The following is a 17,833-nucleotide window of genomic DNA, read 5'->3' on the forward strand; positions in this document are numbered from 1 at the left end:
GTATTGGAACAATTTATGAAAGGGGTTTTGGTTATTTCTCCATCACTAGCAACTTTTAAATCAAGATTGGATGTTTTTTCTCCCTGAACGATAGGCTCTAGTTTGGAGAGATTTGATAGTATATTTTATACAGCAGGTCAGACTAAATGATCACAGTGGTCCCCTCTAGCCTTGGAATCTATTTCTGCAGGGGCAATTCTATAGCAGTAAGTGACATATCCTCTTCCAGGAATGACACTAGGGGATTTCTTCTCCAGAAGCTAGAGGATATGGGAGGGGGAAGCAAAAGAATAATTTCCTCACTACTCTTATACCTAAGGGCCTTGAACCCCTCTTTGTCAAATAAGGACAACTTGGACCCCTTCCAACTGTATATTCCCTACTTCTGTGTAATGCTCCTGGATTTCTGTCGCTCCACCCACTGAAATTCTTCAAGTTGAAATGCACAGAACAACTAGTCACAAATGTACTGCCAGGCATTTCATACCACCTCACAATTTTCAGATTTATGCATAGGGTTTTGCTGCAGGATAGCTCCAGTGCTCCATAGACTCCAGAGAACCCTGTCAATATTTCAGTGGCTAATAGAAATAATGAGCAACAACGACTTGGTGACCTTTTTAATACATGACTGAGCTAGTGCTCTTTACACAGAAATATACAGATTGTGTGCCTGTCAAGCATACCTTGTAATCCAACATTCACCCTATGCACAATCCGGCATAACTCATGGTCCTTGAGATTATGAACGTCCTGTTAGAGGGGAAGAGAGCTGGCAATTCTTTTCATGTAATTTAAATTTAAAGACCCACCCTCCTCACCTAGGGGGAGGAATTTCTAACAACCAACCTACCAAGGGCAGACTGGCACACTGTATGCCCTATGCACGGAGCCATATTTAAAAAGTCTCTACCCACATTCCTTCCTAAGCAGAGCTTGAACCCAAGAATGTTTGACTCAGGTTAGAGGTTTGTGGTATTTCAAAAGCTTACAACGTAGGCAAAGCAGGTTTGCTCACGTTTTGGGTGGCTGGCATAAATATACACCAAGGACAACGTGCTTTAGGAGCAGGGTCTCCCCCGATTCGGGGGGCCCATCAGACTAACGAGCGGGGGTGGGCTAGGCAGAGGATACTCCGGGAAGGTGACTGACACCACGGGCGCAGGTCATTCCGGGGAGGTGCAGAAGAGGACTGAAATTAAAGTCCACGCTTTGGGGCCCGGCCCCCGCAGGCTCCCTGCGCTCACCCCAGGGATGGATCGGGCCCCTTTATTACTGGACGGCGCCTGAGAGCCCAAGGCTGCGATGCCACCCTCGAGACAGCCTCTCGGCTTCTCCCCGGTGCCCCAGCGGCACTGGCCGAGCCAGCGGGCCCCCCGCCAACCCCGCTGCGGGCACGCGGGGCGCAGTGTAGCCCGCGGGACTTGGGCTGCCGCCCCAGCCCAGCATGTCGGCCCCCTGGAGGCCGGTGGGGCGCAGAGGGGTGGATTCTCCCTGGCTCCTGGGCGGCGCGGCTCCGCAGCTAACGCCGCGCCAGCTCTCGGGCTGCTGCGCCGGGAAGCTCCGCGAGTCTCCTTACAGAACAGCCTCGCCAGCATCCACCGCCAGCTCCAGCCAGGGGCTGTATGGGACCCGCCCGGCCGGGTCCGCTGCTACCTCCAGCACGGGGAGACAAGAAGCACCAGCCGCCCCCGGCTTCTGTGGCCAGGAGCGGAGCCGGACGGAGCAGATCGGGAGCCGGACGCTTTACCTGCCTCGGCCGGCTCTGGAATTGCTCCTACTAATAAGACGTCGGGAACGGGCAGAGCAGCTTTCTGTGCCAAGTAACCCTCTTATCCCCCCCGCCTCCTCCCACCCTCCTCCTGGTCTCCTCGCCGGCGAAGCCAGCTCGCAGCTGCTGCTCCCCGGGAACTCATCATGAAGGAGGCGACGAGAAAGAGCCCAGGAAACAACAGCTACTTCTGGTCTTTAGCTCCTTCTTTGTGGCCCGGAACCGTTGGGTTGAGGTGAGGGCGATGTGGGTCGAGTCCGGGAGCGCAGAGATCCATGGTTTTACCCTGCGCCTCCTCCAGCTTTGTTTAAACTGGAGCTGGGAGAGATTTTCCCCTCCCCCCAATTAGATCCCGTGCACATGTTGTACACCAGCTAACATCTCAGCTGAAAGCCATCAGAGAGACAGAGCTAGAGGAGGTGGTGACTGGGAGGGAGCTGTTCATCCCCCTTGATTACCCCCTTGCCAGTCCCTCCTGCACACTTAGAGCTTTGTATCTTTGCGCATTTTTTATGTAATAAATTGGTGAGCTCATGGTGTTTTCCTTTCTTCTCTGCTTGATCAGTCCCAGGAGAAGAATGGTAACACGAACAGCATCAGAGTGTGAAAATATTGTCCGGGAGGGAGAGGAACCGAGCGGTGGCGAATGCACTTTGCGATACGATAACAGTGTCTAGAAGGGAGGAGGGTATGTCTCAGACTAGTTGGTATTTTGCTGGTAATTATGTCAGCTGTATCCTTTAAGGGAGCTCTTTCCCTCTGTCACGAAGTGCACTTGATGTAGTTGAGACTTGAGGGAGAGGAGGGGAAACCGAGGCTGTTTCTGGAGGGGGGTGTGTTTGGATCAAGGAGTTTAGAGCTCGCCTTTCAAACTGGAGTTCCTGTTCCCTCCTTCGGTCCCAGCTGGAGCTGCACCTTGTAGCTCCGGATTTCTTCCGTGGTGGGAAGCAGCTGTTCTGATGGGGGAGATGGTCTCGTCCTGCTAGAGGCAGAGGTAGCATTTCATCTCGCAAAGGAAGAGCTTGCAAATTGCTCCCTGGCAGTCCCACTGTGATCAGTGGGTTGCGGAATTGCGTGCTTTAACCGCGCGTGGCCCCCAGCTCCCACCCAATTTCCCACAAACCATTTGTTGTCGTATCAATTTCTCAATAACTTCTGATCAGTCTAGTACCCGAGCATATTTACTCTGTTTTATATTAACGTGGATCGATCATGTGCTTCACAGTTTCCTCGGGAAAGCCTCAATCGATGGGCGATGATTTCAGTCGCATTTGTGGGGGAATTGAGTGAATCTGTGTTTCCGTTTGTTCTGCAGGTTACAAACTCCCCCTGTGAACTGTGAGGATTGGTGGTGACTCGAGGCTTGTAACAAAAGTTTCTTCTAACCGACTCCCAGTTTGGGGGTGACGCGGAGAGACAGAGGGGAAAGGAAATTGGCCCTGAGAGCAAGGAATAGCTCATCTTCTTCTATATATGCTGCCATTTGCCATGAAGAGAAAACAGAAGAGATTTTTGCAAATGACGTTGTTGTTCATGGTGGCTTTAATTTTCCTGCCTAATATTGGTCTGTGGTCTTTGTACAAGGATAAACACCTGGTGAAATCCCCAGAGCCAGGAGAGCAGCAGGTGAGTGAGATGTGTGTGTGTGTGTGTGTGTTGGGGGGGGGGGGGGGATATAGTTTTGTTTGCTAAGTAACCAACCATTAAGATTTAAAAGCATCATTTAGCTTGATCCGTGGCTGCTATAAAAAGCTAGTTTGCACTTAATGATGCTCATGTGTCATTTTTAACTTGAGATTGCTTGAATGCCAAATGATATTTAATAGCTTGAAGACGTCTTTGATATCCCAATGGTAAATATAATGTGGAGAAAAGGAAAGCATGTATCATACAAGAAAACTTAAGCGAGGATGTTGTAGAAGGTAAATTAATCTACGGATTTAAGTTTCTCAGAAGAACACTTGCATGAATAGTTACAGAATGCAATGATGAAAATCTGGGACCAGATGCACACTCTGATGTAGACAGGCACAGTCCAGTGGCTATATCTGGGCTAAACTTGGCCCCCAAAGTCTGTAATATTCACTAGGGGCAAACAAAAAGTGCAGACATTATCAGAACTTCCATCTAGCCAGCATGCAATCAGTAATGCCTCCTAGAAGGAAATACAGCAGTGTGTCTATTAAAATTGCTCATCATCCAATCAAGTTAACTGCCATTTGCTCTTCTCCTGCTAGGAACTGCTTTTCTTTTTTCTACTAGAAACTTAAAGAAGAGACTGTCAGTCTTCTCCTTTCTACTGAATGTTGTTAATATGGCCTGGTACAACTATAGATAATGTATACAGAGATCAGGCTGTGTGTTTGATGTCATAATATGCACTTAAATATTTCAAATTTACAGTCCTTCAGTCATCAGTTATTATTAGCAGCAGTTGTTATAACCTGTTTTTTCTTAATATCATTCAGCTCATTAGGTTTATATATTGCTCATAAATCTCAATAAGACTTTTATTAAATTACATATATTGAGAGTTTGTTATAATGCAAGCTTTTTCATCACTAACTGCTCTTAAATTCCATAATCACTTGTTTTGCATAACACTGCTGTGTTTCCACTGTGTAATCGCTGGTATGTTTTAAGGCTGGTTATTTAAAAAAAAAAAGTTTAATTTGATCTTTTAGCTTGTTTACCATTTCCACAGCCTTGATATGAGTTTATTAGACAGCATCATGTATCATCTTAGTATATTAATATTCTTAATTTCAAGGGTCATCACCCATATAGATCGTACAATTTGCACATATTGAATGTATTTGTCATCCTAGTCAGTTGAACAATGACATATATCACTAACAATCAGTTTTGCTACTACTAAAGTTTGCTCTTCACATTACCATACCTATTATGTATAGTTGTAAAATGCTCTGAATGAAGATACTACTTTATAATAATAGGAAATCAATGTCAGTTCCTCTATTTTAAGAATCCTTTGTCTTTACAGGTTTTTTAAAATACATTGGATCTCAGATTATAGGGGCTAGAAATATTTTTTTTCTAAAGACAGTCCAAAATATTGATTGATGGCTATCAGTAGTTTACAAGAAAAAAAACACTTTAAAATCTTTTCAGTTTCTTCTTCAGCTGGTGATTTAACGAAGGTAAGGTGTTCTATGTGAAATCCACTTTTCAATGACTGACACACAAAAACAGTTTCTGTTTTCTAAATAATTATGGCTAGAAATATGATATATTTTCTAGTTTTAAAAATTACAGCCTAAGTAGAGCAACATGTATAAGCAAAAAAAGGAAACAATTAAAACGAACAAACACTTCAAGAATGAACTCGCCACCTCTGAGAGATCAGCTGGTGGAATGTATGAAGAGCTAATGAGTCTTACTAATAAGATTTTAGCAACTTTAAAATTGAGTAAGTTTTATTTCTAATGCTAATTGAACAGCAACGTGACTGCGGGAAACTAATGGTAAAAACAATAAAACGTGGCAATGAAACTTTCAGCGCTGACTTCAACTTTACAAAACTATCTGGATCTGTTCAATTGCGTGCAGTCCAATATCATTGTCCTAAGTGAGGTTCATTGTTGAAGATGTCATAACAAATGAGAACAGCAGGTTGAGGTGGAGGTGAGTAATGTTACTACCATACATTTAACTCATCCAGTTGATGTCATGATTTAATGTATGCTATATTATAGACAAAGGTGCACAAAAGGAACAAAGGATTCAAATAGTTTTGAACCAAAGAACTTAAATACTTAAAATATAAAGCAAAAAAGAAGATTGTAATGTAATCTCAGGGGAGAGATTTAGTAAAAGAATGTCAACAATCTGCTGACCCATTTTTCTATTAATTATACAAAGAGAATAACTGTTTAGCTGTGAAACTATATTTCTTACAGACTTTTTACATTAACATTCTAAACTGATCAATAATGAGTATGAATGCTGCAAGTTAATTTTAAGCTTAATTAAGTAAGATATCGAAAAAGTTAACTGTGATTTATTTTAGTTGTGATGTCAGAGAAAGCATGTATAACTTGGAAAAATTTAGACTGTTACTATATAATATGGATATGATTGGGAAGAGGGGGAAAGAAGAGGGAATTATGACCTTAAAATAATAGGTGAGCAATTGGCTGAATCAGGAGTGACTCTTGCTGTCATGAATAAAACATGTGTCCAACATTTTTATAGTATATTTTGACATTGGCTGTACTAGTTTTAGAGCTGATATCTTACTTTGTTAAAATTTGGCTAACATTAGGTGGAATAAGCATCAGCTGTCCTTCACTGGAGGAACGGCATAGTTTTATGGTGTTTTGACTCTATATATTGCATAAAAATTACCAATGAATTTTTAAAGCAGACATCCTCCAACTTACTTGCTGAATGAAGGTTCTGTCAACCATTATTACCTCATGAATCTGCAAGTGACAGAATAGGGTGCGAGGAATGATAGTGGGCTGACTGAAGCATTGACATCATGACAATAGCAGGCAACAAAGCTAGTCAAAATGGATCACATGGTTAATGAGGTGTCTGTTTTTATCCATATATAGGAAAGAGGCCCTGCTGTATGGTATGGTTGCAAGTGGGGAAAATCTATGCTATTTATATACCTGAGCTGATAGACTATGTTACAGTGAAATGATGGTTTTACAGTTCCTAGTAATAATAATTAGTAATAGAATTTCAATAGGCCACTCTTAAACTTAATCAGATCACATTGTGAAAGTCTTGTATCATGGAAGTCTTGCATAGCTATTGCTAACACCGAAGCTTGCTCTTATGAGAGGGAAATGCAAAATCAGGTTGGAAATACGATACTGGCAACACTGATTCAGAGTATATCATCACTTTAGTCATTGTGCATTAATTTTATATGCAGTACTAATCCTTGAGTGTTTCATACAGTTTTATTTCTCTGGTCTCTTGTAGTTTTCTGAAGTGATTATTTACGTTTTGGTAGATTTATCACTTCGCTGATAAACACACATTGAGCAATTATCATCACAAGTACAGGATTTAAACAGAGACTCCAAAGGCACAGTGGCACAGACCAAGGGTTCTGAAATGACAGGAAAGAGTATTAAATCCCCCCTAAAAATCCTGTTTAACAATTAAATGGCAGTTAAGAAACCCTAAATATGAATCTCAAAAATAAAATTGAATTTCTCTTTTACTCTCTATAAATCAGTCTTCCTTTTTATTCCATGGAAACAAGATACATTTAATAGACCATGTTGTCTGTCTCTTTTTTTAATAGCCTTGTTAATTCCTTAACACATCATGGCGTATTTGAGTTCTATTTACAGTTTTTACAGTTGGCTTTACTTTATTGTAACTCATTCATTCTGTCCCTTCATATTGTTTGTCACTGAAATATTCATATACATGATTTTAAGTGTCTTGTCTGATCTTTTCTTGTCACCTGCCCAAGGAAAGGAGTTTGGATATTAAATTACTCTGATTCACTCTTTTAATTTCACTTCTCATTTTCTCTTATTGGAGTGTTGGTTGTTGCTTACTCCTGTAGCCACTATGATATAGTGCTAATACAGAGCTAATTAATTTGGATAGTGTGAAACCCAGTATTCACCACTGCCATGTAATTAGTGTATGTTTTATAGAAAGTATAGCTTGCGAGGTATCATTCTAGAAGTCTTGATCTGGTAGACATTAATAAATCGTTGGATTGTATGTGTTGTATGTGAAGTTATGAAGTTTGGCTATGTATGTGTTACTGAAACATGTTGTGAGGTTGAAAACACCCACAAGAAGACGGTCAGGTGCAACAGTTAAAAAGGCCATACAATGTTAATGGCTTATTGAGGAAATGCACACAAGCACAAGGATTACCCCAGGAACTGTGTACAATAGAGACCGCTCAGAGATAGCACTAAACAATGGGAACTGTTTGACCCAGGTCACAGCAAAAGAGCTTTCCAGCAAGTGTGAAGAAGATATAAAAGGGGGACAATGACATCATGAGGGTACCTCACTCTCTTTGCAACAACACACCTGGAAACATCTGAGGAGTGAGGACTGAACTGTGGGAAGTGATGGTCCCAGACTAGAAGGATCTTTAGCCTATGTATGAAAACCTGGGAAACCCAAGGCAATTTGTGCCTTAAGAATCTGCCAGCCTGTTTATCACTTAGGGTGAGAATTTGCTAATTTATAACCTACGTATCTAGTGTGTTAAGCTCAGTTTGCGGTTTTTATTTACTAAGATAATCTGCTTTGATCTGTTTGCTATCCCTTATAATCACTGAGAATCTTTCCTTTGTAGTTAATTTTTTTTTGTTCTCTCTAAACCAGTTTGTGAAATTCATAACTGGAGGCAAAAAGCTGTGCATATCTTCAAGGGAGGGAGCGAATTTCATGAGCTTACGGTGTACAGTTTTCTGTGCAGCGCAAGACAATACAATTTTGGGTTTGCACCCCAGAGGGGGAGTGCACTTGAGTGCTGGGCAATCCCCTAGTTGATTCTTCCCATGCAGCGCTGATTTCAGTGTCTGTGTCTTTCTGCAGATGGGCATGTCCCTACTTGTTTGTGGGCTAGAGGAGGCTTGAGGGCCTGGCCAAGCACAGGGTGAAAGAGCCCAGGCTGGTGGAACGGGAGGGCTTAGTGGGACTCCAGGACATCAGGTGGCACCCCGTCAGTGGGGGACAACCTGTCACAAATGGTATCTTTGTAACACAGTTTTATGAACCTGTAATAAAGTTTTATCCATGTTTATTCTATGCAACTATTCTTTAATGTAGGAAAAATGATTCCATGGGATAGACTTTCCTGTAATGCCTTTCATAGTCAAGGTATCCCAAAGATAGATACGTGTTGAAAATTACTGTTATTTTTTATTGTTGGTTGTGGGGTTTTTTGGGGGCGCGGGGAGGGAGAGGTGGGGTGGAGAAGGTAACATGGTAAATTAAAACCCCACCTTCAAGTGATGATCTTTGTGTATTCCATTGTGCGTGCTCATGTGGAAGATTTTTGTTAGTAATGCCTGCACCCTACTGCTCCGAACCAAGGACATAAGGGGCGATGCAGACCAACTGACTCTCCAGTTCCATTCTGCTGTCCATGGTCTGAGACGGAACCATTCAGTGTCTGCAGCACTTGATACTTTCTTCAGCTTATTTACAGTTAAAATTGTAAAAAAGTTCCTTTAATACTTTTAGATAGCTTTAGCTATTTCTTAGTACTTAGTTTGCATAAGTTTAGGGCTTGGGTGTTCCCTCTGTTTCCCCCCCCCCCCTTCTGAACAGGGTGACCCGAATGCCTGGGATTCAAGAACTGTTTCTCCTGCCCCCAGGCCTTCCCTGTCAGCAACCATCTGAAGTGCCTCTTACTACCTTGAGGAAACTCACATCCTCTTGAAGTGCAGCGTTTGCTGATCCTTCCACAGCAGAACTCAACAAGCCCATGAGTGTAGACTTTGAAGATCTCTTATGGATCGTGCTATGAGGCCCTAGTTTGACCTGGGTCAGACAGCGGGTGGAGGCACTGAGATTCCAGGTCTGAGAGGAGTAGACCTAAAGACTCTCTTTCACACAGGAACTTTAGGAGGGTAGAAAACACACTCCTGAACGATCAAAGAAATCCTCCTCCAGGTCCACTTTCAAGAAGATATGACCCCTTTTTCAATGCCATCAAAGTTGGGTGAGATTCTGTGCCCTTGGTAAAAGGAAGCTCAGGCACTCACAACAGACACAGTACCAATCTCCTGGCTCTAAAGAGCAAGAGTAATTTGAGACTGGCGCCATCTGCTGGAATGGAACCATCCATGGTATTGAAGGGGGAGGAGCTTGATACTTCTCTTTCATCAACTATTGCATAGTCACACTGTAATAAGGAATTGTTGGCGCTGAAAGTTCTTACAATGCCGACTCTGCCAGACAGAGAGACAGGAGTCCTCCTTGCCACCACACACCTGCAGTGAGATACAGTACCAATGAGGATATTGTCATCCTCCAGGATGTAGAGTCTCCCATCCGATCCTCACAAGGATCGATACTACCATACCAGGAGCATGGCACAAAAGAGAGAGTTGCTCCCTGATCTCACAAGTTCCGTGGTTCCAATAACACCACCCATGGAATTGGGATCTATCTTTTCCTCCTCAGGTGCATCGAACTTGGGCAAGAGACCATCACTGCCTCCAGTAAGGAGGAGTCAGGAGGTTAGTCCAGATATAAGATTTAGATTCTCTCTTGAACTCCTTTCCATTCTTGTAATACAATGCACACATGTTGGGACCAATGGTGTGAGATCTATTCTATGGGGGCTATCTCAACCACCATTTGACCCTTTTTAATGGCTGTAGTGAGGACCATGTGACCTATACATATGCTGTCCTGTGTCAGAACAACCTACTGGAAATCACGATATTCCTCTCCTTAGAGAGAGGAATCTGAACCTGCTTAGGAACTAATGGAAGAGGAAGATGAATCGGAACCGATGGGGTTATCATCATCATCATCCCCCGATAAGGCAGTTGTGCTGGCCTCACTTTCTCCACCTGATTACAGGCAATTCCAAGACCTATTAAGGTTGGTCATTGACATGTTCCTCATTCCCCTGGAGGAAATGCAGGAGACATCTCAAACTCCTCGACATTCTGTAGCACATCGGACCTAGCAAGGCACTGCCTGTTAATGAAGCTATTTCAGAATCTGGCAGGGTGGTCTGGCATACTCCAGCCATATGTAGTCCCACTCCAAAGAGGACAGAAAATAAATACTTTGTACCAGCCAAGGGAGCAGAATTTTTATTTACACACCCTGCTCTGAACTCCTTAGTAAGCCAAGCAGTCTCTGAAAGAAACCGGCAATATCAGCCCAAATCCATCCCTTCCAATAAGGGAGCTGAAGGCTTGGACCTGTTCATGAGGAAAGCTTTTACTTCACCCAGCCAATAGTTCCACATAACATTCTGTCAGGGGCATTAATATCTAAATACAACTTTGTTAGTAAATTCTGCAAACTTGGAATAATTAACAAGGTCCTGCAGGAGGACAGAGCACAGTTCCAAGCTGCCATTGAGGAAGGCAACCTGCCAGGTCATCTCTTCAAGCCTCAGTCAATGCAGCAGACACAGCCTCCTGTTTGATGGCAACAGCTACTGTCGTGAGTAGGACATTGTGGCTTTAGTCCTCAGGATTTTCCAGGGAAGTCCAACCTACTGTGGAGGATTTGTTTCTGAAGGGAACAATTTATTCAGTGGGAAGACAACTGATTCGTTACACTTATTGAAAGACTCAAGGGCAACCCTCTACTCACTAGGGATCTATACTCCAACACCAAGGAGGAAATTCCACAGGCCAGAACCATATAAGCAATGACTGGCACCTCAATGCTTTAATGATAAAGGGGTTATGAATCACTAGGGAAATGACAGAGGTTGCAGTAAACACATTTCCCCTTCTTCGTCCTTCCAACCCTAACCTGCCACTAAGAAACACTTTCGGACTTCCGAGAGCTGTGAACCACTCCAGATACGATGTCCATCTACCCAAACTTATGATACCCAATTTTGGTGGCCATCTGTCTCTTTTCTTCCAAGCTTGTCAGATAACAACAGTCAAATGGGTTCTTGACATGATTCATACTGCCTACACTATAGAGTTCCTTTCCCTGTTCCTCTTCAGGGACCCCTCTTGCCAAAGGATGCACAGTCAAGAACTAGATGCTCTGCTTCATCTGTGAGCAATAGAGGCAGTACTGTTGTAATACTGGGGAAAGGAATTTTTACTCAAAATATTTCCTCATCCCCAAAAAGAAGGTAGGATGGAGTCTCATCTTGGATCTCAGACAGCTCCATGATTGTATCTGCAGACTGAGGTTCAGATTCAATAATTCCCTCACTGAACAAATACTACTGATTCACAGCTCTCCGTATGAAAGCTGCCTACTTCTATATAGACATCCATTCCTCCCACAGAAGATGCCTAAGGTTCACTGTATGTCCATACCATTATCAATATACATGCTTCCCTTCAGCCCTGCAACTATGCCAAGGATATTTACAAAAGTAGTTTCAGTCATGGCAGCTCATTTCTAATGACTGATTACTGAGGGGGCGATCTCATCAAAAGGAACTGACAGCAATCTCAACTTTGGTCAATATTCTGAGTTCACTGGGAATCTACATAAAATTTTCTGTATAAAAAAGTCCATTTTAGATTATAGACAGACTGTAGATTTTGTTGGGGCAACATTGGACTCGATCAGTGCCAAGGCATACCTTCCTCAGGATGGATTCCAATCTATAAAGAACTTGTCACTTAACATCAGCTGAGCCCACAGACATCAATCCATTCAGTCTTATTCTCCTAGGTTACATATCTTCCTGCACCTGTGTGACACCCTTCATGGGACTTTGCGTTTGTTGCCTCCAGGATTGGCTTTGAACAGTATATATGCTGAGTATGAAAAAGCTAGCATTGATTTCCACACACAATGCAAGCTTCTCTAGCCTGGTGGGAGAACAAGACCCCCTGCCTCAGAAGACATTAATCACAGATGCCTCCTTGTGTGATATACTTATCTAGATAGACACCCCACTCTAAGGGACATGGACTTCCCAAGAGTCCCGGATGCACTTAACTATAACTGTGTGCAGTCTGTGAAGCCTGCAAGTGATTCCTGCCATTCATACAGATCTTGTATATCAGGTGATGTCAAACATGATTACAGTATTGTACATCAACAAACAAGGGGGTGTGATATCTGTACCTCTATGTATAGAAGCTGTCAATCTTTGGAACTGGTGTATTTGCCACCAGATCACTCTGTTGTCAGTGCAGCTCTCAGGGATACATAACACACTGGTAGGCAGCCTCAGCGGACAGTTTTCCAAGGACCATGAATGGGAGCTACATGATTCCATAGTATAGACATATTTTCCCAATTTGGGGGGGGGGAGGGCATGTTCCCTCCTAGTATCTGTCTGCATCTCACAAGGACTGAAAATGCATGATCTACTGTTCCAGAGGAGCTCAAGGTCAGGAAGACTCACTCCTAGTCATTTGGTTGGGACAACCGATCAAACTAGATGGAGTGTTGGTCGTCCTGATTGCTCCCAGATGGTCCAGACCATTCTGCTTGCCCAATATTTTTCAGATGTCAACATGTTCATACACTGGTATCCAATCCTTCCTGGACTTGTTCACTTAGGACAGGCAAGGTCAGGCATCACAATACAGCTTCCCGCCACCTGACAGTCTGGTATTTGGATGGGTTTTGACTCTAAAAAGGACACATTCACAAATGGTTGAGGCTATCCTTAGCTATAATAGGAAGGAGTCCACTAGAAAGTGCTACGTGGAGAAATGGAAAAGGTTCTGTCTGGTATCAGTACTATCTGATGACTCTCTGACATCCCCATCATGTTTTAATATACTCTTTCTTTAAAGACTTTAGATCTGGGTACACACAACAGCTTTTTCTGCCTGCTATTCCATAATTTACGACCACTCCATCCTCACCCATCTGTACAATGTCTGAAAGGTCTGGTCATAGCCTTTCCTTGCTATAATGAAACCTACTCCATCATGGGGCTTCAATCTGGTCCTTTCAGAATTAACAAGGCCTCCATTCAAACCACTGGCCTCATGTTCTTTGATCCACCTATCTGTGAAGGTTCCGGTCACCATCACCTCAGCTAGACAGGTAGGTGAGCTGATCTGTTGAGCTTTGGCATTTTACCTACAAAGAACAAAATCTTTTAGGAAATTGCTTAGACTCTCAATTAGGGCCGAAGCCGCTTTGGTAATCTTACTTTGAGATGTTCCTCTTACTGACATCTGTAAAGCTACAACATGGCATTCTGTCCATACCTTCATGAGACATTACACCCTGTTGCAAGTTTCTTCAGCTGATGCTTCTTTTGGCACAGAAGCCCTCCTGTCATCGATACCACAGAAGTCCTTGTACCTTCCTTTAATGAGCTCTGCTTGTCAGTCACTTACAGTGGAATACACAGAGGGACTATCACTTGAAGGGGGAGGAGAAGTTACTTACCTCATGAAGTAACTGAAATTCTTCAAGATGTGTGGTCCCTGTCTGTGTTCTGCTACCCACCCACCATCATCTCTGCTTTGGATCCTTTATGCAAGATTCATGGTAGAGAAGAAACCAGAGAGGTGGTTGTTCTGCACCATGACATATGTCCTCTCTTTGGAGCACAAGAAGGAGAAGGGCACAGGCATGGACTAACAGACACTGCTAGCAAAAATCTTCTGGTCTCAGGTGCATAAAGCACAAGTGCACCCATAATGGAATACAGGTAGGAACCACATATCTTGAAGAACTCAAGTTACTATACAAGTCAAGTAACTCCTCTTTATTCTTATTTTCTAGAAGCCTCCTATAACCCCTATTCTATTTGTTTAAATCATCCTCTCACCTCCAAGTCTCCCTCCTTTTGGTTGCTCAAATCTCTTTTTACCCTACTGACTTGAATTCTTTTCCCTGCATCTGACGAAGTGGGCATTCACCCACGAAAGCTTATGCTCCAATACATCTGTTAGTCTTAAAGGTGCCACAGGATTCTCTGTTGCCTTTCCCCCCCAGTCTCTCATATCATTTCCCTCCTCCTATTATTTGCATATCCTTTTCACTGTTTCTCTCTTTTCCTCCTCCTCCCCACTCTGTCTATCTGGCTTCCCCACATTGGAGAGTCTATGGGAAAGAGTGCTTCAACTTTTTTGCTTCTCTGGGTGTCCAGCATCTGCTGCTGGAGACTGCATCTGCCTGTGTTCCACAATGTTCTGCTGTGCACAAGAGCAGAACAGATCAGAGATGAGTGGGTACTTAAGTTAGCTCCCTAGGTGCACTAGAATGAGTGGGTACTTAAGTTAGCTCCCACCAGTACACTAGTAAGCAGGGCTTTGTCATGAGTAAAGCAGGTAAGGAAGGTAGGTTGGCAGGGGTCATTAAAGAAGTCACCTAGTTCTCCCTGCTCCTGCTCTTTCCTCCATCACCAACACTGCAACTCTCCCAAATCTAATGCCTTGTGCAAACTTACAATGGTTTAATTCAACTGGTTCAAACTCCTATGTGGACATACTTAGGTTGGTTCCAAATTGATTGTCAGTTTAGCTTGGGCAGGCTGAACTGATATGTCTGTCTATGGTACTTATATGATCCCCATCACCATAGTATCTGAGCACATCACAATCACTTTAGGGTATTTATGCTCACAACACCTCTGTGAGACAGAGAATTACTACTGTCCCAACTTCCCAGATGCACAACTGAGGCATAGGCTAATTGACTTGCCCAAGGGCACACAGGAACTCTGTGGCAGAGCAAAGAAATGAGTCTGGGTCTCTGAAGTCCAACACGAATAGCCTTCCTCTCTAGTTTGTCCTTTCTTTCTAAGATACAGGATATAAGCAATGTAAGAGTATGCACATACAGTTTTAAGTCACACCTTTAGTTACATTACGACAACTTTGTGTGTCGATAAGTCTATGCTTCCCCTTTCTCTAGCCACTTTTTATCCCAAAGTATTTTGTAAAGCTCCAGGTGAGATAATGATAACTCAGGGGCTGTATAGGCAAATGTGGCAGCTGTTGAGAACTCAGCAATAGCCAGGGAAAATAGAAAACTACAGGGCATTTGGAAAAATATGCTGGGATGGTTTTTCACAAATTTGTAGAAAAATTAGTGAGGATTTCCCCAAATGTCCAGAATGTTTGCAGTAATTTATTTTCTACTGTGCATTGATTTGTTGTTTATATTCTAATATGAGATACTATTGTAAGCCACAAGTAAAATCATGAAAACAGGAACAAGCTTTACAGAGTTTTTCCAAAGTAGTCTTGCCTGCATCACAGAGAACCAGCAAGTTGAGTGAAAAAAACATTTTATGCCCTATTTTATTTTTTAATTTTTTTTGGTGGCCCATAGCAAACATCTCAAAAGAGCCATCTTATATTCTTTTTACTACTGGTATAGTGGAAGCTGGATAGCACATTCCACTACTACTTGGCAATTCATTTTCTCCGTCTACTGACCTGCAAGGGGCCCTATAGAGAATGGAGTAACTTTTGATGTTCTTTGACCCTGTGGCCTACTAAGAGAAGTGTTGATTGTCTGTTAATGAAATAATAGTTTTTCCTCTCAAAGTGTGATAGAATGTTCAGCTATTTGCATATTAAAAACTTTCAGCCTTTTTCGTATGGAACATCCCTTCAAAATTATTATTTATTGATTTGTAGTATCAAAGCACCTAGGACCTCCAGTCATTGTGCTCGACACTGTACAAATACAGAACAAAAAGACAGTTCCTGCCCCGAAGCGCTTACAACTTACTGTAAGTATAAGACGAGAGATAAAAGATGGAAACAGATGGGGAAATACAAGGAAACAATGAGACAATATTGGTCTGCATGATAGGCTGTGATCTCAGTGTACCAGTGGCCTAACCATTGTCAGGTTTTTGCAGGCATCATGGCAAAGGAAAGTTTTGAAGCAGGATAATTAGGTAGTTTTGGCAACGTTTATGGGGAGCTGCGCCCCAGCCTGCGAGGTATCATCAGAGAAAGCACAAATGTGCTTGCTTGATAATTTAACAAATGGGTAGTGGAAGTTGGCATCATGGACTGATTAGAGTCAGGAGTCAGTATCTTGATAGTGAGTGAGAGAGAGAACGTTAATGCAGATGAACCTTGAAAGTGTATAAATGCAGATCCAGTGACTCCTAGCCTGCCTGGCAGTCACAATGCAGAGCTTAAATTCTATAAAGTGCTGTCTACTGGCTGTCTGTACATGGTTGAATTTCACCTGCAGTATAAATAGTTAAAAATGCAGTTAAAGGAGTAAAATGTGTTATATCTACTTTTGCGTGCCTGTACATCTTGGTGTGATCTTAAAAAGTCTCATTTTAAAATGATAGAACTTTTATTACTTTTACTTTTGGCACCTAACAATATTTTTATGTTTAATTCAGTATACCAGAGGATGTACTCCTGTGGCTAATTTGGTACCTATCTATTTGCAGGGATATTACCCAAAAGGGTATAATTTTGAAGATGAAATGACTATTTTCTATATCTAAACTTCAGTCCAATTTAAATTTTATCTATGTTTATTATACAACCTCTGTTAACATTTCCCCCTGTCTATTTTAGATTAATTAATTCTTGATAATTTTTTCTAGGAAAAAAATCTAAAAATAATCCAAAACATTTCCCCTATGAAGAATCTAAGGCCCTGATCCTGCACTGAACTCAGAGCAGGTGGACCCCTGCATCCGTACAGAGATCCATTGAAGTCAGTGAGCTATTGTGGGCTCAGGTGTCTGTCCACAGGGAGCACAGTACAGAATCGGGACATAAGTTAGAAGAAGAACAGCTCAGCTATATTAAAAATGTCAAAAAAATAGCTACATTTATGGCCCTGATCCAGCCAAACACTTAGGTCTGTATTGACTTCAGTGATATAACTCTATCTTCATAAAGTTAAGCACACATTTAAATGCTTTGCTCGATTGGGGCCTAGGAGAGGGGCATGTTTGAATGGTCACATTAAACAAGGTAAAACACACTGCAGAAACATGTGAATTTGAAGGTTGATAATTTAATCACAAAGCAACTTGGGAAATTCTCAATTAAGATTCCCACACCTACCCTACCTGACCCTCAGCCAGTCAGGTGGAGCAGACTAGGCTGACTAAAATAAGATGTAGCATATATCTTTGCCCATCCCTCAAAATTAATTGAAAGCTTTTTTTGGGGCAGGGGGCAATGGGGGGGGGGGCGGATGGAACCAGTCCAGTAAACTCTTTCCCTTGTCTTTGGTTGACATGATCTCAGCCTATTATACCAGCTCCCGTCTGAAAATGTTTTAACAGAGATACCTCAGAGTATGGTGTACTGGCAAGCCCAAGTCTCTTATGATTCATGACTTGCTAGACATGATGTACAGGACCTTGTGCTGCCATTTTTTGGAGAAGGTTCTTCTGCTGGAACCTTCCTGAAAATAGTTCTGCAATTATGGAGGAGGGAATGAACTTTCTTCTGGGGACAT

The 17,833-nt window shown here is 42.5% G+C and overlaps 1 protein-coding gene across 1 annotated transcript in view; it reads left to right on the forward strand.

Annotated features, from left to right (window-relative positions):
• The first annotated feature begins 3,244 nt into the window (after nucleotides 1-3,244).
• GALNTL6 (polypeptide N-acetylgalactosaminyltransferase like 6) overlaps nucleotides 3,245-17,833 on the forward strand; it is a 976,122-nt gene continuing 961,533 nt past the window's right edge. The window contains exon 1 of the mRNA XM_065405341.1: nucleotides 3,245-3,397. Within this exon, the coding sequence (XP_065261413.1) occupies nucleotides 3,245-3,397 (153 nt within the window). The remainder of the gene's footprint in view (nucleotides 3,398-17,833) is intronic.

Source organism: Emys orbicularis, chromosome 5 (assembly GCF_028017835.1).
Source record: "Emys orbicularis isolate rEmyOrb1 chromosome 5, rEmyOrb1.hap1, whole genome shotgun sequence".
In the NCBI taxonomy this organism is placed as follows: Eukaryota; Metazoa; Chordata; order Testudines; family Emydidae; genus Emys; species Emys orbicularis.